The 22,219-nt window shown below is 38.7% G+C and overlaps 1 protein-coding gene and 3 long non-coding RNA genes across 4 annotated transcripts; 2 read left to right on the top strand and 2 right to left on the bottom strand.

Annotated features, from left to right (window-relative positions):
• On the bottom strand, window positions 1-2,667 carry LOC143128027 (uncharacterized). Its single transcript, XR_012987786.1, has 6 exons — window positions 2,638-2,667; window positions 2,419-2,471; window positions 2,007-2,051; window positions 1,775-1,828; window positions 1,422-1,583; window positions 1-516 (listed from the first exon to the last, which is right to left on the bottom strand). It is a non-coding gene; the product is annotated as an uncharacterized LOC143128027 (long non-coding RNA).
• An 891-nt stretch (window positions 2,668-3,558) lies between these two features.
• On the top strand, window positions 3,559-7,219 carry LOC143128026 (uncharacterized). Its single transcript, XR_012987785.1, has 3 exons — window positions 3,559-3,589; window positions 5,233-5,365; window positions 5,678-7,219. It is a non-coding gene; the product is annotated as an uncharacterized LOC143128026 (long non-coding RNA).
• A 1,247-nt stretch (window positions 7,220-8,466) lies between these two features.
• On the top strand, window positions 8,467-11,437 carry LOC143127427 (uncharacterized). The gene is made up of 4 exons (XR_012987621.1): window positions 8,467-9,604; window positions 9,827-9,978; window positions 10,075-10,148; window positions 10,586-11,437. It is a non-coding gene; the product is annotated as an uncharacterized LOC143127427 (long non-coding RNA).
• Window positions 11,438-12,710: 1,273 nt separating this feature from the next.
• Window positions 12,711-21,948, bottom strand: LOC143128028 (tenascin-N-like). The gene is made up of 9 exons (XM_076289706.1): window positions 21,853-21,948; window positions 21,633-21,659; window positions 21,230-21,487; window positions 17,924-18,208; window positions 17,358-17,627; window positions 15,692-15,961; window positions 15,303-15,497; window positions 13,547-13,758; window positions 12,711-13,188 (listed from the first exon to the last, which is right to left on the bottom strand). Exons 3-9 carry the CDS (start codon window positions 21,291-21,293, stop codon window positions 12,991-12,993), a joined length of 1,494 nt encoding a protein of 497 aa, XP_076145821.1. The 5' UTR covers window positions 21,294-21,487; window positions 21,633-21,659; window positions 21,853-21,948; the 3' UTR covers window positions 12,711-12,990.
• Window positions 21,949-22,219: the final 271 nt, after the last annotated feature.

The following is a 22,219-nucleotide window of genomic DNA, read 5'->3' as shown; positions in this document are numbered from 1 at the left end:
GAATGTCTGCAAGACGTCTTGGAGATGTGTTCTAAAGGTCTGCTGGACAGCTGTAAGACGTATTCTAGAGAGCGTTTGCTCATCTGGCAGACGTATCTGAGACGTCTTGTTAAGATCTTCAAACAGCGTTTAGCAGCCGTATTCCAGATGCTCATGAATACGTCATAATAGGACATCCATCTCCCTAACGTCTTACAAAGATCTTATAACGGTATTAAATTTGCCGTTTTTACGTCTTGCAGACATCATTTTTATTCCTTTACCCGCTGTATATAAGATGTTATACTAATTTCGTCTTACATAATATTTGGCGACATTCAGCCGCCTTATTTAGCCTAGCCTAATTATCTTTAAGGCTACTATAAAGAAATACGACAAATGGGAGCTATTTAACATATAAAATATTTATTAAATATTAGAGGGATTTGCGCCCAGGCGCCAATCTCAAAAAATCCTGCAGGTGCTTCTCTGCCTCCGCATCCGTTGATTGGAGCATCGGATTTCTCACAGCTGCGCCTGGACAAGAGAGAGAAACAGAATCGGTGTGAGAACAAACAATTTCGTCATTTCCACAACTGGACAAAGTTAGTTAAGGAGCAACCTTTTACAATCTATGGGAGCAACACAGCAACAGTGTCTGGTGGACGAGAGCTTGGGTAAGTTAAGTTAAAATAGGCTACTCTTATTTTAGGGTAAGTGTAAGCTAGTGTTACTTGCCTTTGGATCAAATTGTGTGATGAGTGTAAATGTACAGGCCTCATTTATGTATTTAATAATTATTTGAAAGACAGCTGCCGTTTAGGCTACAATCGCCCACGTGGCCGTGTACTTCTATATTGCCTGCATGTGCAATAGTTTACTGTATGTTTAACTCAGCGATTTACTGTAAACTGATTATTTTGTGTGTTAGACCAACTGCAATGCTTGATTAATTGATATTCCCACTTGTTTCTTGATACTTGCTTATTGTTTTGTAAATTGGTTTGGCGTGTTTCCTAAATAACATAATCTTAAATTAGCATAGCCTACATTTCGCAACTAGGCCTACCTAGCACAATGTGAATTGTCATTATTTTTTATGGGCTTGAATATTTTCATATATATTTTCATAAGAGTGAAATGGTATGTGGGCTAGCTATAGGCATTGGAAATCTGTGTGACAGTAGCTCAGTGTATGGGCAGTGAGTGTACAAAGTGCCAATTGTTGTAGCTACCCTAGATAAATAAATATAGTCAAAAGATGCATTCAGACACACAGGAACACCGTTCTGTGGACTCTGAGGACTTAACACACTTTAGTTGCCTAATATTATATGAACATAAAGTATTGAAATAGACAGAATCATTTCGAATATCTAATGTAATGTCTCCTTTAATTATCAAGTGTAATTTCTTAATTATTCAAGTCTACTCAGTCTTACCATCTTTTTGTTGTCAGGGTTTTGGAGGTTGTCCTCAAGCCTGTCAAGGTCCTCCATCGTCTGAAGGGGAAGTGAAAAGGAGTCTCTCTCCACCATGTTTGTGAGATGGCGTATTTGGAGGTCCATCTCTCGGGACCGCTTGTAGAAGCACCCTTTCAAAGGCTGCATGAACAAGATGTGAGTATTAAAACACAGATTCATGGTTAAGGACAACAGTACATTCTAGTTAATAATATTGTAAATATATTGTTAATAATAAATATTATAGATGACTTAAAGTTTGTGATTGTCAAGCAATCAAATTGCACTGCTCCCAGACTGAATGACGAATGGCAATAACAGTAAACACTTACGTGTACATGGCATGTTCATGCTACGCCGCCACCCCTGCTGTGTATTTTCACATGCTGAAAGAACACAACAAAAGGGCCAGTTTACATATTTTTAGAATGTGTATTGGGTGGTCTGATCTCAAATGGTCGGCCGAGACACATTGGCACAATCGCATGTATCCAAGGCAGAGACATTGCTGACCATTTGTTTTTATGTTCTAGTTTTTGAGTCGTTTTACTGGTGCAGGCTTACCATTGTTAGTTGACGGCTGTTCCCATTCGCCAGGCTGAGGAAACTCTTGAAAAATGTAATGCAGAAAAAACGTTAACATCAATTTTGCTGTGCTGATCTACTAAGTTATCCTGATGAAAATTACCTATTTTTTTTAATGATATTTCAATAATGTACTGCTCAAAAAAAGGAGGGTTGCCGGTTCGAACTCCGACCAGTAGGCACGGCTGAAGTGGCCTTGAGCAAGGCACCTAACCCCTCACTGCTCCCCGAGCGCCGCTGTTGTTGCAGGCAGCTCACTGCGCCGGGATTAGTGTGTGCTTCACCTCACTGTGTGTTCACTGTGTACTGAGTGTGTTTCACTAATTCACGGATTGGGATAAATGCAAAGACCAAATTTCCCTCATGGGATCAAAAGAGTATATATACTTACTATACAGGCTGGTTGCCTGGATTCTCCTCTAGAGTGGAGGTCTTGATATGTTGCTGTGAAGAGCAAAAGGGAAGTAAATGTCTTTTTACAATATGACAACTCTAACTACCACCACTACCATTAATCTTTGTAACCCCCTCACTTAGCATAATTGATATACTTTAACAATGCAGTGTTTCTATTCCAGTTCCTATGTGGTTTGTTTCTCTTATGACTTACGCATGCTTTGATGTGGAAGTGACAAGTTGGGACGGTCAGGGGGTGTGACATCTAATGCTGTTACACAGAAAATTAGTAAAAAAAAAGTTAAACATTTGTTTTCTTTTAGTCAGAAGACGGATATTTACATTTATCACCCGGAGAGAAGAAATACTCTTTTTGAAGTAGATCTGATAAAAAAAAAAAAATTTAATCACCGTTCCATATCAATGCTTATGAATGGTAACCATAACAATCATAGTAGGACAACAGTTAAGCCTGTAAGCAGGCTTTCACAACAATGGAATCAACTGTAAACAAGCTAACTGTCCGTGCTATCACTGTTAGGGCTAAAGAAAGTTGTACAACAAACTTTTTTTTAAATTTTTAAATATATTGAATGCATGTATTCGATTGGAAACTGTGTTACCATCAGGACAGTGCCAGTAAGGGATGTTTGACAAGACTCGCCTTCTTTTACTCCAATAAGAGGCCATTTTTGTGTGTATTGGCCACTATTGAAAAAGAAATTAGGCTGATACCTTTACTGTGAGCTTGAAATGGTCTTCAGTGTCCCATATACATGCAAATGGAAGGAAAAAAAACAAACACAAAATTAGTTTCAATGGCATAGTGTGGCAACGATTGACAATTACATTTAATTTGACACAGTGAAATTAGGATGAATTTAAGTGTTAACATTAAATAACGTGTTGTGTAATATATTAAAATGGTATTGCCCTAGTCCCTCCACGTCGAAAAAAGCCTATGCATTCTTATAAGGCCTATGCCAACAAAGTAATCAATGAACTGCGCTCAGGTTGGTTAAAAGCCAGAGGCTGCCTGTAATTCACTTCCGGTTTAATGCCTTTAAAACGGAGGGAGGGCAACACTGTGCTCAGTTGCTGCGCCGCGGATTTGCCAGCTGGTGGATGCTGTTGGTGGTCGATGGATTTTCACGTGGCATAGCAAGGTTAGCAGAATTGTTTCCTAAGCGTAATGTAAAAAAATGAGTTGCAGTATTGGGTACAATATTATGTAGAATGGACCGACATGTCCACCGGTCGATTTCCCGTAGTAAATCGACCCTTTTAATGACTTAAATGTATTTTAGTATAGATGAGTTTAAGCACAACATTTACGTTATTCATGACATTTATCTACATGTCGTGTTATTGAATAACGTTAACGACAGGTGAAGTTGTTGACATTATCAATGGAGATCAAAGGCGGTCGCGTTCTAAAGGTTAACGTCACTGTTGCCGTTGGCTAATAACGTTAGCATGCTAGCGTTAACGTTAGCACACTAAAGTGACTTTAACTTTGTAGTCACTATCATTACACTTACCTTTTCAACAGCTCAAGGAGGGAAAAATTGGCTTAAACTATCTAACGCTATCTAATATTATCTGAATTAATCTAAAACGCTATCTATATATCTATCTATCTATATACAACAAAGATTGTCTCTTGTCGTTATCACCACCAACGTCTGCGCAGATTGTTGGTAGTTGGGGCTGGTTGGCAAGCACGCGACTTTTAGATGTGCAGTATTCTGTTAAAAAATCTGATAAGTGAAGTGCTCGCATGGCACTGAACTCTTCAATTTATTCCCCCATCATTTCGCTGAATTGTAACGGGCTACACCTCTGCCTTTGCTAACTTAGTGGGTTAGGTTGACCTAGCACCTAAGCAATGGAAGGCAATACCATCAAATGCATTACAACCATTTGTTCAGTAAATATCTATCTTCGTCCAGAGGTGAGGAAAATGACTTGCCTTTTTCATGCATCTCCTTTGTCCATCTCCTGTGTTCGGGGAATGTCATTTGAAATCACTCTTCAGGTCGTGATGTGATTAGAAAATGCATAAATTAACCTTCATAGTTATTTTCAATTGACTCGTTCAGTTCATATTTTTTAAATGAAGAAAGACAGTGAGTGCTTCTGGTTTCTCTCTTCAAATAAACTAGGGCTGCAGCTCTGAGTCTTTTTGGAATCTATTATTCTAGTGATTATTTCATCGAGTAACAAAATATTTAATGTATTTAATTGGTAAAATATATTTTGCTTTAAGTGCAAATTGATTAATATGCACAATAAATGTTAAGCTGTAAACTAGCCCTAGTCACTTAAAAGTAACTTTATTTATTTTATGTAGATTTGTGCATCTGCAGCATCTACCTTTCCTACCAAATAACCTAATTTACAAAAAAACTGCTGTTTTCACAGTGCAGTTATTCTACAATACAGTGCAGTACTTAAGTATTTTCATGTTTAAAATACAGAATTTAATTATTTTGTGTTACTCGAGTAATCAATTCAGCCCTAACTTAAACCTTTAACAGTCCTTTAATAATCAGCTTTCCATCACTACCATCTCCAGTTGTTGTGGATATTGTGTTACCTATTTCAATCACAACTAAAACAATAATCATGTGTTACCAAGCTGGACCTAAATTGATTCCGAGTCTGAACTATCTGAGCTAGATGAAGTTATTATGTTAGGAATGTGTTAAGTTCAATTCACGGTTAATAGAAAATGAAATTGGTTCATGCATAACACTGCTTTTGAAATTGTATCCTTAAAATTATTATCTTTTATGATTCCTTTTAGGAGTATTTGTGATGCACACCACACTACTCTGTGAAGTGCTCCTGACCTTCAGGAGGAACAAGGATCAACTGGAGGTCAACCTGGGAAGAGGATACTTGAAGCTGTTGCTGCCACTGAATAGCGCAACCCTGTTGTAAGAATTTTGCTTTCATACTCATCTTTCATATACCTTGTTCACTTTCAGCAGCTTAAACACATTTTAGATTAAAACTTCTTATTCCACTGCTTGGCTGGATTTCCTATTGTCCTACGTAATTCAGAATGACCATTAAAATTGTTATTTGAACACGTATGAGGTAGATCCAATTTTTTATTTTTTGAACCGATCACACTTGTATATTAATCACTGGGGGGGTATACCATGTCTCATTTTTTTTTTTTTTAGTGGTTAGGATGGCCAAATGTATATTTACTTTCCATTATTTTTTATTTATGCTCCATACAGAAAGGACTCGAGCTAGAAGTCAAGTGTGCCGATCTTGGCAGACCTGTGCCACTGTGAGGTGTTGAGTGCGTCTTGGGAGAGCTGACATCTCTTCACAGCAAGAACATTGATTGGTGCAGAGCTGAAGCATCACACATAAAGGAGCACACAATCACCTTTAGAGGTTTACCTCTGGTCACTCCATAGACTTCTGAAAATAACATGGGGACACTGGTCCTGGTATTAAGATGTTACGTAAACTCCCATGATTTCATTTCGTCTTTGGAAATGTAGTCGCCGACTGCAATTGCTTGAAAATCATATGGTGTAAGCTCACCATAAGGCTTTTAAGGATAAATCATGAAAAAATATTTTCGAAAGTGCTCTGTAAAAGGGCCCCAAGATGCATACTTGGAATACTAATTTTCTGTTATGCCCATCAGACAATGAATCTTAAATGTGGTAGTGCTCTATCCACCCTTTCATGTAGGTACCTAGATGTTGTAGTGCCAGTCCTCTATTTGTGTTCTCTACATGAGTGGCAATCCTCAGAAACATTATATGCGAGTTTGTGTTGCCTGGACAAACCTGAAAAGTGTCTTATAGGCCTTAACCAGCCCTAAAAAGAGCTGTGTGTGGTAATCATCCAGGCTTAGAAAACACTGGCTAGAGCAGCATCCTCACAATTTTTCACGAGCCACTTTGGCAGTGCAAAATCAAAAGGAGAGACACTTTTACGACAACATATTAAGTCACCTTTGCAAATGTGCATTTCTACATATAAATTGGACATCCCACAAAAAAGAAATAACACAGCCAATACATTTTCATTTAAGACCAGATTTACTTTAATACTGGGATGAGCGGAAGCTGGCATGCATGTCCTTGACTTTCTTCATGCTGTATTTTTAGTATTAGTAGTAGCATGTTTGACAATGCCCTCTTTAGGAGGCACCATTAAGGCTTAATAACTTCCTTTCACCTTCATTACTGTATTTGGGTGAAGGGGGAAGTATAATTTAGATGTTTGTGTTTTTGTAGTGCAGTATTCTATGTTTATGAATCACATTTCAAAAAATGTATTGACTGTTAGCACATACAGTGGGTCCCATTTAGAAGTGGCCACTTCATTCGTGCTTTCCGTGAGTCATGCACCTGCGTGAAATTATTAGAATTTATCGCCACAAGGTGGCAGTTTAAGTCTGCTGTAGCATTTGTAAACAGGGCAGCGGATTGCATTCAAAGGCGTTGCAGTGGCAGTGAGATACTGTAAGCAGAACGAAACTTAAGATCACCTTGTTGAAGTCATACAGTAGACTAGGCTAAATCAGAGCCTACTTTTGTTTTTATCAAGCTGGGGCCAGAGGTGATGGCCTTTGGCGAACAGTTTAGGCAGGTTTAGGCCTACTCAAAATGAGTAAAACCAAATTTGCCGAAATCTTGCCAAAGCTACCATGCGAGCCACCAATTATTGCTTGACGACCAACTGTACTGTAGATTGATTTACTGATTGTGTTTGTTAGATACATTGATCATGTATGTACATCTCTTCCCCCCCCCCCCTCCCCCATTTACTACTGCTATGAGAATGTTCACATGGCCATGCTGATCAAAATCATTGTCATTTTACAAATTCGTAAGAATTTGTCCTGAAACTCCCCAGATTAATGTTGAGCTTGTTTAAATGGTCTGTTTATTTGTCTACTATTTTGTTTTCATAAATGAAACATATTGCTAGTTTTGGAATTACAGCATGTCTCAGTGGGGCAGCCATTGCCTACTGGTTAGCACTTCGGACCTGTAACCGGAGGGTTGTTTGAGCAAGTCACCTAACCCCTTACTGCTCCCCGAGCGCCGCTGTTGCAGGCAGCTCACTGCGCCGGGATTAGTGTGTGTGCTTCACCTCACTGTGTGTACACTGTGTGCTGTGTCTGTTTCACTAATTCACAGATTGGGATAAATGCAGAGACCAAATTTCCCTCACGGGATCAAAAGAGTATACTTATACTATACCATAAGGTGTCAAGCAGTGTTTAACAAATGTTTGATTAATGTGTAGTAATGTTTTTTTTTTTAAAAACTGTAAAATAATAAAATGTGTTTGAGTTATTGGTTTGCTCTGTAAATATTGTCAAAAGCATCTATGAAAAACCATGACCTTTAGGCTACTTGCATACACTTACAAGCAACTATACAAAATGGTAGGAACCTCTAAAACTCGAAATTTAGATTGATTGTATGGTGATAATGGCTGTTTTGTAAGAATTAAAATCACTGGATACTTTGCTATAGCCTGCACAATTGAATTTGCGATGTTAAAATGGTATAGCATTCAGGATGTGTGCTTGCTTATATCCATTCAGACTTGCTAGGATGTGTTACATCAAATCGTTAGCTATGTGCGAAGTGCTGCTGTGATGTCAAATGACAGCCTTTTGAAGGTAAGATGGTGATCAGCCAGCACATTATATTTCTACACCTAGCAGATGACGTAGGCTATACTGGAATAAAGCGTATTTTAGACATACAGATTTCCAGCCGATGTAGAACTAAAATGCATCTTAACGGTGAAATAGCGCCGACTTTTGTAAGATCAAAATAAGACGTTCTAAATGGAACGCGATCATATTTAAGACATTAAGATCTCCAGGAGATGTAGAACTATTACACACATTGACAGTGAGATGCCGCCGCTGTTTGTAAGATCAAAATAAGACGTTCTAAATGGAACGCGATGTACTTAAGCTGTTCAGATCTTTTCCAGACGTCTTGGAGACGTATGTGTGCTGACTGGGTAATGACTCCGCCCACTGGCTTTCAGCAGCATGCCAAAACGGCCAGAACAAGTATTTTGTGTCCGCCATTTTTCCTCGGCAAGAAGCTGGAAGCGCTGTCCGTTGGTTCATTTCAAGATCATTCATTTGGAGAGCTGTGTATAAGGTAAAAGTAATTAAATCTTACAAAATGTTTGCCAAGTACTTAAAACACATTTTTTCTCACAAAGTCAATGGTTTTATTTGCTAGTAACGTCGAGTAACATGAGTAAGCTAGTGTGCTGCAGGTTAGTGCTCAGTTAGCTAACATAAACATTATATTAGCTAGGTTAGTGCAAAATGCATCATAGTATTAGGGCTAATGTTTCTGGAAATGTGCTTGCTTACAGTATGTGTTTGCATAGTATGAACATGTGTGTAGTTCAAATCTTGTTGTTGTTGCTCTACACTTAACTTTGAAGCTAACTTTTTAATTTAGTTGAATGGGGTAGTAGCTTAGCTTCTACTATAGGGAAATGTAGCACTATTTCTAGCAAGGCGCCAATTTGCTGCTCCACCTGATAGCTATGAAAAAGTGCACGTTAAAACTACACGCGGACAACCGCGATTTCAGAGGCTGTTGAATGCTTAATTTCCAAGCTAAGACAAATATCTTGGTCTGAAAATAATCTACACGAGATGCTGCAGTTGTTGGTATCAGTCTCGTTATCATTGCAAGGCTTAAAAAAGGCTTTAAAAAACGCTCTAAACATAGTCATTATCTTAAGGCAGCAAACTATGTATCTCTAGCCCTTTTGAGTGCTGTTGGTTTCTCTCTCTTCCCCTGCATCTTCTTTTTCATACTTGCATGGAGTTGTGGACCTTGTATTAATTTTTTGGTTCTAGTAATACTGATCTGGTTTTTTTTTTTGTTACAGTCAAAATGCAGTATAGTCTACATAAGAAACATGCATTTAACAGTCAATTAACTCTAAGGGCTTTGGCTTGTTCTGTGTGGATTCTGTGTTCAAAGTTGTCGAGAGTGCGAGTGGAACGTCTTTCTGATGTTGAGAAGAGGAACAACAGGGAGGTGGAAGGAAAGACGTTTGCATACAAGAGAAAATAAGTGGTATGTGAGACACCCATGATCAACGACGTCAAGACAAGATGGCCTGCGCTCTTTGAAGTATATGAGGTAGGCTATACGATTAATATGAAATCATAGTCTTGAGACTTGTCTTTGACTTGGATGAGACCAGCAACTCCCAAAGTAGTCTAAAGATGTGAGCTGGTAGTTTTTCTCAAGTCTCCAAAATCTCCTGTGTGGAAGTCTTTAGAGATGGTGTTTTCAGGTTGTCTGTAGTAATCACTGTGAAAACTAAGTGATTTCTCTGTCTGTGCTTATTCTTGTTTTCAGATCAACGCAGAATTTAAGCGGATCACAACCCTGCCCCTGCAGTCTAGGTTTCCTTCACAGCTAGATTTGCTGACAAACTTCTGAAACTGTTCGAAAAGAGAGGAGGGCAGATAGGCAAGAATCTACGGAGCATTTCGTCACAAATGAGTCAAGTAAGAAAAACTTTTATGGGAAGGCAATTTTAGTGTTGTACTATATGTTTTAGAAAAATCCATATTTTCATTTTCTTATCCTACTTGTCAATGCAGGCTGGGAATGCATTCTTAAGGGGCTTTGTGTTTACCTCAGCGATGACCCAGCAAATCTTGTGTGAGAGTTTGTGGTGAGTAAGAATTATTTAATTTTTCATGCTGAGCACTGAAATACAGTATGCCAGTATACAGTCATGGGCGAAAGTTTTTAAGCAAAATTCACACTTTGAGGTTTTTGATGAACAATGAGATGCTTTTATTAGTACAAAAGACACTTGTTGTGAAGGGGTGCTAATACTTTGGACCGTGCAGTATTCATTTCCCACAGCATTTTGGTAGTATTTTGTGTTGAATTTGGGGTTTTAGTTGTGTTGAGCTATTGAAATGATCAATGATTGGTTATTTTATCAAAAAGTGTGCGAGTTTTGCTTGGAAACTAACATTGCCAAAGGGGTGACAATATTTTAGTCCATGACTGTAGAAAAACAGAATAACCAGCCAGTGGGTCGGATATCAATATAAAGACAAAGTTCTCACACTTGGTTCCTTATTATTGTGCACTCTGCAGGGAGAAGACGAATTCATGCCATCAAGGAGCCACCGAGGAAACCACGATGGGGATCTATGTTGTGAGGCATGATGCCACCAGCAAACCAGAGGACATGGGGATTGTCCTAGAAGGTCAGCAGGTATAGCAGGACCTGGACAACGTAGCATTAGCTTCTGCCATGTTATTTGGCTTAGTGTATTATTTAAACCTTGACTACCCAAAAGAACTGAAGTACTTTTTTGAAGTGCTCCAGAAAGTTGTGATGGAGCTAGAGGGTAGTTCACTGTCCAAGAAACCCCAGATCCTGAAAAACAGACTTTGCCAGTTAGTGGTGCCCTGGACTATTGTTTATCCAGGAGTTTGACTGTTGAAATGAAGGATTGTTGTTCCTCGTTGGTGGAACACACTGCCAGTTCATACAAGGGCAGGGACATCCCTCTCCATTTTCAAAAAACTTCTGAAGACCCAGCTCTTTAGAGAACATTTCCTCTCATAGCACCACTTACAACAAGTCTTGCTGATCCTAGCACTTACCACCCGTCTTGAACTGACACTCAACTGTTTAAAAACAGCACTCACTGATGCACTTATTCTTACTGTACTCTACCGTTTTTTAAATTGTCCTAAAATTGTTGAGAAAATTGCTTTAAAACTTCAACTGTTTACCATGTTGTTAGTCGCTTTGGTTAAAAATGCGTCAGCCAAATGTAATGTAATGAAATACCTGAAAAAAGTGGATCTGCTGTCAAGTGTTTTGAAAAAGACTGTATGTATGTAAGTATGTAGAATGTAAAAATAAAGGCTCCTTATGCATTATTTCCTCTGAAATTCTTGTGATGAATCCTAAATAAGATATTAAGATGGACTAGATTTAAGGACATATGATGCACTGCAGGGGGGGGGGGTGGTTATGAACATAAAAATGAACATAACATGTTATTTTAACATGATATAATGAATAAAACAATCTTTCTATTAATATAAATAAAGCATGTTAATTTAACATGAATAAATCAAGTTTTTTTTTTAACATAAAATCATGTTTATATAACATAAAAAAAATCGGTATATTTAACATGACTAAATCTGGTTAAGAGAACATGATTGTATTATGTGCAACCGATGTCCATGCTTTTTTCATGTAAATCTGAAAGAGTTTTTTTTTCAGTGCACACGTGAATAATATATGTAAAATATACTATACATGATAAAGAAAAACAACACAGATTGTCTAGCAATGCAGTAATCTAGTTTCTCACCATGAATGTGTTTCAAGGCTTTTTCAATGTCACTTCCGACAGAAGAAACAACTGAACAAAATACCAGGAGGAAGTCACACTGTGCCGCTGATGACTTTTCCTTTGGTAAAACTTCTTTGTTTACGAGAAGTTTCTGAACATCTTTATGTGAACCCAATGTATTTCCAGTTACAATAGTAGAGTATTTGACTTCTGTAGATGAAGGAATACTGCCAATTCACCCCTTGCAGACACGTGACTTAAGTCACGTGACGGCTCCATGCTGGACGGCAAAAAGATAGGAGACGGACGGCAAATTACATTATGTCATAACGATTATGATGAACTGAACACCATTACTATAACATCTTTGTAGTTCAATTTATTGCTGTTTGGGGTCTGATAGTCAAAGAAAGATGCCAGTGGTGTTGTTAGACGAAATGGGTCATGATCGCAAATGTAAAGTTATTAAAACTGGTGGTAACAGCAAGTGGAGATAACGTTAGGTCGTAACGTTAACTTAGGCTACTGTAATTAACATTATGGTAAATGAACACCCATAAGTATTTCTAGACTAAAATATTGCAAAGCGATTTGGTTACTTTATTTGTCTTGCTTTTATCAGTTGTAACATAGTCAAAACGTTAAGAATGTCATATCAGAACATGAAATAATAACTTAGCTGCCACACTTAGAAGCTACCTATTCTAGCTAACGTTTATCGTAGCTCATAGTGCTAGGGCTAATGTAACTCGTCAGTTTGTACGTTGCCCAGTGAATAAACTTACTTCTTAGGCCTACATGTCTTAAGTTAAAGAATTGAAAGAAATAGGAAATAAAAAAAACTTGAACGGTATTATCGGTTTACATTCAGATCTTGCTAAAGACTTTGCCTAAGTGCTATCTGCCGTCCTGTTCAGAGTCTATGGTTGCTATAGCAACCGCTGCTGTGCTTCATACACTGAGGAGATAAGCATGCAATTGTGGTTGAAATACTCCCGAAACACAAAGAAAACAAACCAAAATATATCTATGCAAGAACATGGGATGTTGTTGTATTCCAAACAATAAGCCAACAGTCGTGGAAGGGCATCACTACGGTTAAATCTCACTATAATCTCCTAGCTGTGCGATATGTCCCATTAGAACCCATTGATTTGATTCGTGTTCTTGCCGTCCACTAGGCTATTTTGCTGTGGCGCGAACAAAACGTGACGTCACTTGCAAGGGGTCAATAGGTTTTTTAGTGCTTTCTTTTGACCTTGATTTTCCTGAGCTGTTTCCATGTTGGGAAGGTATTGAGTTATTTAGAGCATCAGTCTTGGTATGAGGAGTGGCTGGGGGCAGCTGGGTCTTGGGTATAGGTGAGGAACACGATGAGGTCTGCAAAATATCACCAGATACTTTTGTTTTTACATTTAATTTTTGTTTTTACATTTAATTTCAATCTTTGTTGTAATATGTTTACAGTGATATTAAGTAAAGGTATAAATAAACTTAAAGGATAATTCCGGTATTTAGCACTTTGAGTCCCTTTTCTGGTTTGTTTTGGATGAACTAGAGTGGTGGACTCCGAAATTTTGACGATGGGTCCTGTCTCGACCTTCTGACTCGTTTTGAATCACCTTTGACTGTTTCAGAGTGGCTGGCTATGGGCATCCAAAACAAACCAGAAAAGGGACTCAAAGTGCTAAATACCGGAATTATCCTTTAAAATAAAAGAAAATCACTGTAGACTCACATGTCGACCAGGCTCTGAGCAAGCACAAACCATTTCCAGCATTTTATTCTCTGCCTGTGTGTTCCTCGGACACCTCAGTATCCCTTTGTCTTCATGGAACAAAATGTCAACCACCATGATATTTCTCCCTCTCACGAATCGGCTGGTGTCTGGGGTCACATGATTAGAATCAAAGGTGTGGTGCATCACCACCAGAACAGCAGGCTTGAAGTCTGTCAGAGCAGAAAAAACAAAAACAAAAAACATATTACTGGTTGGTTAACATCTTCGGCAATAACACACATCCATGCTGAAAGTTAAGCAGGGTACCTACAGCATGCTGTGCTTATAATGAAGAAAAGGGCCAATGTTGACCTACAGTACAACCAGGGTTCCCACTCTAAGGGCGTTTTCACACATGAAAGTCCGGACCAAGGTCTGAAGCAACGTTCATGTTTAGTTACATTGAATACATTTGATCCGGTTAGTAAATGGTTTCACATTGCAATTTTTCTAGCGCACTTAAAAACTTTGCATAACATCCCTCCGTCCTGTCGTTACCACCTACGCGTGCTGCATCTCCCATTGATTGGTTTGTATACAAGCGTGCATCTGACGTTGATATTTTGTCAATTCGGTGGATTTTCCTTCCTAAAAGCACTGTTTTTTCCTCACACATAGCTTAATATACTGCTGCCGCAGATTTTTGTTTTAAGCTTCAGAATTCATATAGCATTGCTCTGCTTTCCTTTGTATCCCCTCTCTCATCCTCTCAAAAAATGTTGTTACTGTAGATGTCGGTATTTTAATGCATTTTATTCTAATTGACTTTTAGACCAAATTGTCGGACCAAATTCTAATTAAATAGGCTATATGATGTCCTCCTCTCCATGTATGCGTCCGCGGCTCATTTTAGGCTAAGCTTATTTATTATCCGTTATTTGGTAGCTAGCTGCCTCAACTTCCAGTAATTGGTTCGAAAGTCCGAACCATCCAAAAAGTGTTTTCATACTGCAAACGAACCGAACCATGGTTCAGTTTGATCCGGACCGAGAACACCTCTTTAGGTCGGACCAAATTTTGGTCTTTTGATCCGGACCGTGGTCCGTGGCCCGTGGCCCCTTTCTCACCTACAATTTTGGTTCAGACCAAACTGAAAAGTCCAGACCAAATGAGGTAGATGTGAAAGCCCCCTAAGTCAAATGTAAAATTCCAGACTTTTCCCTGACAAAAAAAACTGAATGTAACTTTATATAATGAATGGGACAATATACCAAAATAATCTTTTGGCATTGAATAAACAAAGTTGGATTACTCAAGCTAGCAATAAAGCAAATAACCAGATCTACACCAATTCTGCATGGAAATATATTTGTATTGTATTTTGGCAAGTACATTTTAAACTGCTACAACAGAATTCCTTGATATTCAATGACGTTGCCCCAAAAATTATACAATTCCCTGACTTTCCATGTCTAGAATAGACTTTCCAAAATTCCATGATATTCCAGAAATTCCATGCCCCATGGAAACCCTATGCAACACGTGGCTGAATTATACAAACAAAAACGGGTCATTTCTGTTTCTTTTTACAGGTTTCCAGTGATGGTGGTGTAACTATAATCTTGTTTTTCTCACAGCAGAGGGATTGGAATAATGCAACTGATCCGTGTTCCACATATGACATAATGATAAAATATTCCTCTACTGTCAACCAATAAAGGCATCTTTTAAATGAATATTTGTAAAGGGATAACTTAACTGATATGTTTAGTACCTGGTATTTCTTTAAGAGCTGCCTCCATGTCTGTTCCAACACGGGACACGATCACACAGAAAGCCAGGATGACATCACAATTCTTCACATTATGAACTTCTGTAAAGCCTTTGTTGATCAACATTCCCTTCAATACCTTGTGATGATTTTGAGTGTTTCCAATCACAATGGTGTAGAATGTTATGGGTGCGATTTCTGCTTGAAAAAATACATGAGAATATTAACATGAGGATACCTGGAAAGGCTATAACGCTTACCACCACACTAATATGCCAAATATACACACATATTCTACATTTAAGCGTAAGTTCAGACTGAAGACACTGTTTTTCAGCTAGTCTGCTGCATGAGGAGATCTAACCTAGTTTTTTTATCACAATAGCCCTCACCTGTATGAATTTTCTTTCCTTCAGGTTCACTCATTCTCCCGTCTTTAATCACTGTGCAGACATTAATACTATATGTGGTGTCTGGCTGCAGGCCTCTGATGACTGTGCTGCATGAATCTGTAGAGATGGTCTGTGGTTCAGTCCCTCCACTGTGGTAAGAGACCTGGTAGGAGTGTGGAGTGTGGTCCATCCCATGTGGTGGGCTCCATGTGAGATGAACAGATGCTGGAGCCACTGAAGCCACTTTGAGCTGCCTTGGGACTGGCACACCTGTAGGGAAAAAATACAATAATAAAGACATTTGAAAACGTTTTGTACTTAAAATCCAGATCTTCGTAGACCAAGACCATCCACTCTTCACTGTACATATGAGACGGCCTCTGAGACATATGAGACGGCATCACTGAATACAGCCACTAATGCTTCAGATGTAATAGGAGTCTGAGTCTTGAATCAACTCAATTTTTCTAATATACAGTATTACTGTATTTGTTCATACTACATGACTGACTCTTAAGGATTGTGCAACTGATTCTATTAAACAGAAAGCTCTTCATCAAAGAAGAAAACTGCAATGAAATTGTGTATCTTGTGATGCATCGTTTTTTTACCAGTGTAAGTATATATGAAATGGAATAAGTTCAGATCTGGAGGATTATGATAAGAAATGTGGCTGTTCTCAGACCAGTGACCACAGTTTTCAGAGGTGATAGTGCTTATTGTAAGCACTGGTATGGTAAGTTACGACATTTATCACAAAATGCACAGTTGGTATGGATATACACTCCACTACAGCCAGTTTGACAGCAAGTGCACGCTGAAACCAATGCTTTTCAGCTAGTTTACAGGATTTACAAGAAATACTGAAGGGATCGGTGACCTAGTACTTCCCTGGAGTGTTTTGTTTGGTCCTTGGTTAAAATAAAATGCATGTTGTTTTTGACATAACCATCTACTAATTAATTTAGATATAAACTTAAGAAATTTTCCTGTACAATCACTGACTGTACCTTTAAAGGGGAACTTGGCAGGATTTCCCCCTCTGCTGGAGAAATTGTGCATTATGCTATTTCAAACTGTGGGAAAAGGTAACGATAAAGCACATGGGTTTGTTTACAGGCTAGCGAACGGTTAGCATAAGTTTGGCAGAACTATGTGGATGTTTAGAAAGGTAAGAAACACAATTTAAAATCAGTTTCTTGTTTCTCACTTCTCTTTCTGGGACGGTAGTCTTAATGTTGCAAGGTTGGTTTTCTGCCTGGGGACGCTAGGCGCAGCGGGGAAAGTCACCATTTTCACCGGAACAGGTCATTTAACCATCCAAATGATTTCTAAACGGGTTTATTACGTTGAAATAGTTGCCAAGTTCTCCTTTAAAGAGATTTGAACATAGAATTCACTCATCACAAGTCTATCCTGTATTCCTTTTGCCATCTTTTTGCATTCTCTCACAATAGTTTTGTGTTCCCTCGCAAAGTAGATACTAGTGCATGGAAATGCAAAAGGACCTCTGAAAAAATTCCACAGTGAACCTTTGGAGGCTTTGAAAACCACAAACTGAAAAAAATATATAAAAAATAAACACTAATACAAACTCAAGCCACTGCTTTTTGCTATGTTCTACCTGTGGTGAACTGCCCTTGTTTTATATCACAACAGTTCTCACCTGTTTGAAGTATTTTTCCTAAAGCTTCACTTGTTTTTCCATCCTTAAGCTTAACACTGATGCTGACAATATAGTCGGTGCATGGCTTGAGGCCTTTGATGACTGCGCTGCATGAATCTGTAGACAGGGTCTCTGACTCAGTCCCTCCACTGTGGTAAGAGATCTGGTAGGAGTGTGGAGTCTGTTCCATCCCATGTGGTGGGCTCCATGTGAGATGTATAGATGTTGGAGTCACTGAAGCCAATGTGAGCTGCTCTGGGGCTGGCACCACTGAAAGAAAAAAATATATAATTTTCATTTTTATTATTTTAATTTTGACCAGGAAGTTTTGATTGGAAGACAAAGTAAAGGCATAATGTTTATTTACAGGCAAGGAGTTATATACTAAAGAAACAGAACTTGTAAAGTGATCAGTTACAGTGACTTGCATTTCAGTTTCTCAAAAGTTGTTCAGAGTTAATTTGATTTCTACCACCATCAAATCAAGGAATACAGATATAATTTCACTTCACTATTCCATACTGACTTGGCCTAGAATCAATCCCTTTTTAAACATTTTTCTTTACCTTGGAGGATACGGCATATGGTTGCTTTGCCCTGATGCCCATTTTTCAGCTTCAAAGAAACTCTGACAGTGTACTTGATATTGCGCTCCAGATCAGGTAAGAGGCATTTTTCAGATGTTGTTGTGATGGTGCGTAAACACTCCTCCTTTTCCCTCTCCTTTCCCTCCTTACAAAGGGACAGCACATATTCAACCTGATCCAGTCCGTCTGGCTTCCTCCATGTCACCAGCGCAGACTTTCCATCCGGATCCCTTTCTGTCTTCAGCTCCTCTAGTGCAGGGATGTCTACAATAAATACACACATAAAAACAGAGTGGAATACAACAACTCTTTTGTTATTGTTCTGTGTGTGTGTCCACTCACATAAATTAAAACATTCTGGTCCAATTCATTTTAGACAAGGTAAAGCATCACCATATCAGTCTTCCTACATCATGATCAGGATGCGGATACTGATTTGGTTCACTTTGTAGGGGCGAGTTTCTGCAGTTTTAAATTCATGGATAAATTGTTTTAAATTCATGGATAAATTAATTTAACTTGTGATTTGATTGAAAGTGGATAGTAGAAGGAGCATGTTTATCAGTATGTGTGCTAGGGGTTCATGTATTCGTATTGAACTGAAACGGTACAGCCGTCACGGTTCAGTGCATGAATTTACACGGAGAATACATGGTATAAAAAAACATAAAACTCGTGTGCGGATTAATTAATGTCATGCGCAATTACTGTTAAGTAGCGAGAGTTACGGGAGTTCTTTAGCGACACCTAACGCTAATCTGTGGCCTCGCCTTAGCTCTGAAGCTCTGATTGGCGCATATGTTTTTTTTTTGTCAGGTCGTTGGTCGAGTCCGTCAGTCATTAGCAGCACAAGAGTTAGAGGATCCGCTGGTCTCTTTAAGATCGCAAGTTTGAGAACTTCAGTTACAGTAACGTTAGTACAGGCGTTGTTCAGCAGTTGTTGGGTATGTGAGTGGAAATATATGCTACACATATTCAAAGCCATCACCCAGATGATGTAGGCTACCAATCACTGAAACGAGGGGGAAAAAACTTCACTTCCTCTGCGCTTCAGCAGCCATATACAACTAAACACAGATGTTGAAGGTATTGCTTAAGTGGATTTTTAAAAATCATTATTCTATTTGCACTATAAGAAATAAGATGCTGTAGGCCTATTTTCAGTTTTATAGCTGATTGTCTTATTATGACCGCCGCGCAGCGAAGCGGCGGTCATATAGGTTTAGTCAGATTTTTTTTTTTTCTTTTTCGCATGCCCAAATTTCCGTCAATGATTCCCGGGACACTGAAAGACCGGGGTACACGAAAGTGTAGGATCATTGGAAGTGTAGGATCATTATGACACCCTCTGTATGCACGCCAAGTTTCGTGGAATTCCGTTCGTGGGGGGCCACACAATAAATTAATTTATGTTACTATACACCAACTGGCCTGTAGGTGGCCAGAGACAGTTTTCTGTGAATATCTCGAGAACCGTAGGGCCTAGGTCCACCTTTTTTATGTATGTTGGTCTTAAGGGGACATGTCAACCCATCCCATTACCACTTATTTCATGTATAGCGCCACCTAGTTAAAAATTAAAAAGCAAAAAATTAGGTGTTTTCATCACAATATCTCTGGCTGACAAGGTCAAAACTGCACGAAATTAAAAGTGTAGGATCATTATGACACCCTCCGAATGCATGCCAAGTTTTGTGTACTTTCGTTCATGAGGGGCCTTACAATAAAATAATGTATGTGTACATTTAGTGACGTACACCAACAACTGAAAGACCGGGGTACACAAAACTTGGTGGACATGTAACCCCACATGGATAGCATGGAACCATCGTTTTTCGTTTTGATCTGTAGCCCCCCCGCTGGACTGGACCCCCTGAAAGGAGGGTAGGGCTGACACAGTTCTCTGTGAATATCTTGAGAACTGTAGGGACTAGGATGACCATTTTTTTCCGTATGTTTGCCTCCAGGGGTCATGTTAACCCATTTAATGTACACACATGTGCACAAACAGATACACGCACACACACACATACATTCACAGTAATCATACGTATGACACATACTCACACAGTAGACATATGTACGCTTGCATGCACAGGCACATACGCAGGCACACACACAAGCATGCACGCACACAAACACACACACACACACACACACACACACACACAACATAAACATGTACATGCACACATGCACACAATTCAAGAATTTCTCAGAATTATGAACAGGCAAGATGGAGGTGGGGTTGTATAAAATGAATTTTACATGTGAAATCTATGAACTAATCATGTTTTGGTACTTGTTGTCTAGCAGATATCAGTGAGAATTGAGTGTGGATAATGCAATTTAGTGAGACAGTTAGAATCATATAGGCCTTTCAGCATGATTTATTTTTGTGGAAAAAATGTGCTGGACTGGGCGGCGGTCATATTTTGTACCGCTCTGCGGTACATCTAGTTTTGTTTACAAGTTACAGATGGAGTCTGGGTACTTATTGTAGCCTACTGTTTAGCCTACATCTTACACACTTCATATAGCTTCATACAGATAGCTCAAGGAAGAGACTGTATGACACTAGGTGGTACAGCCTGAGTCATGCACAAAAAAAAAATGCTTTCTGCCAAACTCGTACCGAACCGTGATGTCTGAACCGAGGTATGAACCGAACCGTGACTTCTGTGTACCGTTACACCCCGTGCCCACCAACCATTAAATCTATGACATTGCTAGAACCCTGCTTTAACAGCTGAGCGATAACAACATTATCTATCCTTTTCTTAAAAAATCTAAATTTCAATACAGTATGTTACATAAACTGTATAACATTTAAAGGGACACCAGGCAAGCCTGATGCTTTTTCTCTACGATACTCCCCCTCGCTCGGTCTGAAGCTCTTCCTTTTCTTTGCATCTTCCGTCAAGGGTTTTCGCCGGCTCTGCCATTATACACACGTTTGCAACAATAGCTAGTGTTTCGTTAGCCTGCCTCTGTGCTGTGGATGCAGGATGTAAACTGATCCTGCTTCAGTTGGCGGGTACGATACACTGAACTTGCAAGCGGGATATTCTTTCTACAGGCAGTAGAGGCGGGCGAGAGAGTCTTCATTCACCCTGTAATGAGTCATTTAACCATATACCAACTTACGAAGATGAGTAATTAACACGAAAACGTTGCCTGGTGTCCCTTTAACCATCAATGAAATAAATAAATAGTTCTGCAAATGTTCACTATTAATTAAAAAAAATTGTACAAGGCTGACAAGTCAAGTCAACTTTTCTGTACCTGTGTATGTAGTTGCTAACACACATTTACTCTGCTGGTCGTCTTTACCCAGGGTAACCACCATAAATTCATACTTTTCACCAGGGCATAGACTAAAAGTGCAAGTGTTTGAATCTGTCACAATTTTACTGTCTCCAGTTTCTTCATTCCAGGTGACTTTGAATTTCTGGGGTGTGGACTGTCTTTCAGGAGGTCCCCAGATTAAGGAAATGGAATTTGGCCTTACTGAGGTGAACTGGATAGGCCCTGGAGGAGGAACTGGGATTTGTTCCACAGAAAAAGCATAGATGAAACAAACGGCAGAAATTAGAACTGTGCTACATTCTTCTTCAATATCTGCATTATACATACTGTATTTTCATAAATAAAATGGCTTTTATTCGTCTGAATAAAACAATATTACCAGTTGAACAATTTCCTCCGGTTGATTCTGTTGAATGTAATACAAAGGACAATGTATCAATGTGCTTAATATGCAATAAGAAATATATGATATCATTATAATATATTTGAAAATGCTGTGCAAGGCAAGTCCATCACAATAGTTCCTGTTTACTTAATGATAACACTTGTATATACTTAATAATATTGAGTCCTTGGTTGTTCTGACTTGTTTCACTCACATGCTGGAATTTCTCATTGTTTTGACAAACTTCATTCCTACAACATAACATTAACAACATTACATTAACACTACATCAAACTGCAACATGCCTCATAAAAACTTACCAATTTTTACTGGTATTATGTTTAGTATCATTACTTTAGAGAAAGTTTTTTTTTTTTTAAATGATATTTAAAGTGAAATCAGCTTTTTGTTTTTGTAACCTTAATAGGCTATGACAACTTCAAACTCATTTATATGCAATAAGTCCCCCAAGTAGCATTTTATAAAGACTGTTACATATCCAATAAGTGTCCCTAAACTAGCATTTTATAAAGGCTGTTACAAATGCTATAAGTGCCCCTAAACTAGCATTTTATAAAGGC

This window comes from Alosa pseudoharengus, unplaced genomic scaffold (assembly GCF_046254945.1).
Source record: "Alosa pseudoharengus isolate Yale_2024_CS ecotype anadromous, Long Island Sound unplaced genomic scaffold, YU_APseudo_1.1 YU_APseudo_1.1_scf_17, whole genome shotgun sequence".
NCBI lineage: Eukaryota > Metazoa > Chordata > Actinopteri > Clupeiformes > Clupeidae > Alosa > Alosa pseudoharengus.
Note: the sequence above shows the minus strand (reverse complement) of the source record. Positions and strands in the feature narration are given on the sequence as shown.

Excerpts from the sequence above, each read along its gene's own strand:
- LOC143128028 (XM_076289706.1), bottom strand. The coding sequence starts at position 21,293 with ATGGTGGTTACCCTGGGTAAAGACGACCAGCAGAGTAAATGTGTGTTA. Across the intron at positions 17,628-17,923 it reads CATATGCCGTATCCTCCAAG|TGGTGCCAGCCCCAGAGCAG; the intron begins GTAAAGAAAAAT and ends TTTTTCTTTCAG. Across the intron at positions 13,759-15,302 it reads AGCTCTTAAAGAAATACCAG|ACTTCAAGCCTGCTGTTCTG; the intron begins GTACTAAACATA and ends CTGCTCTGACAG.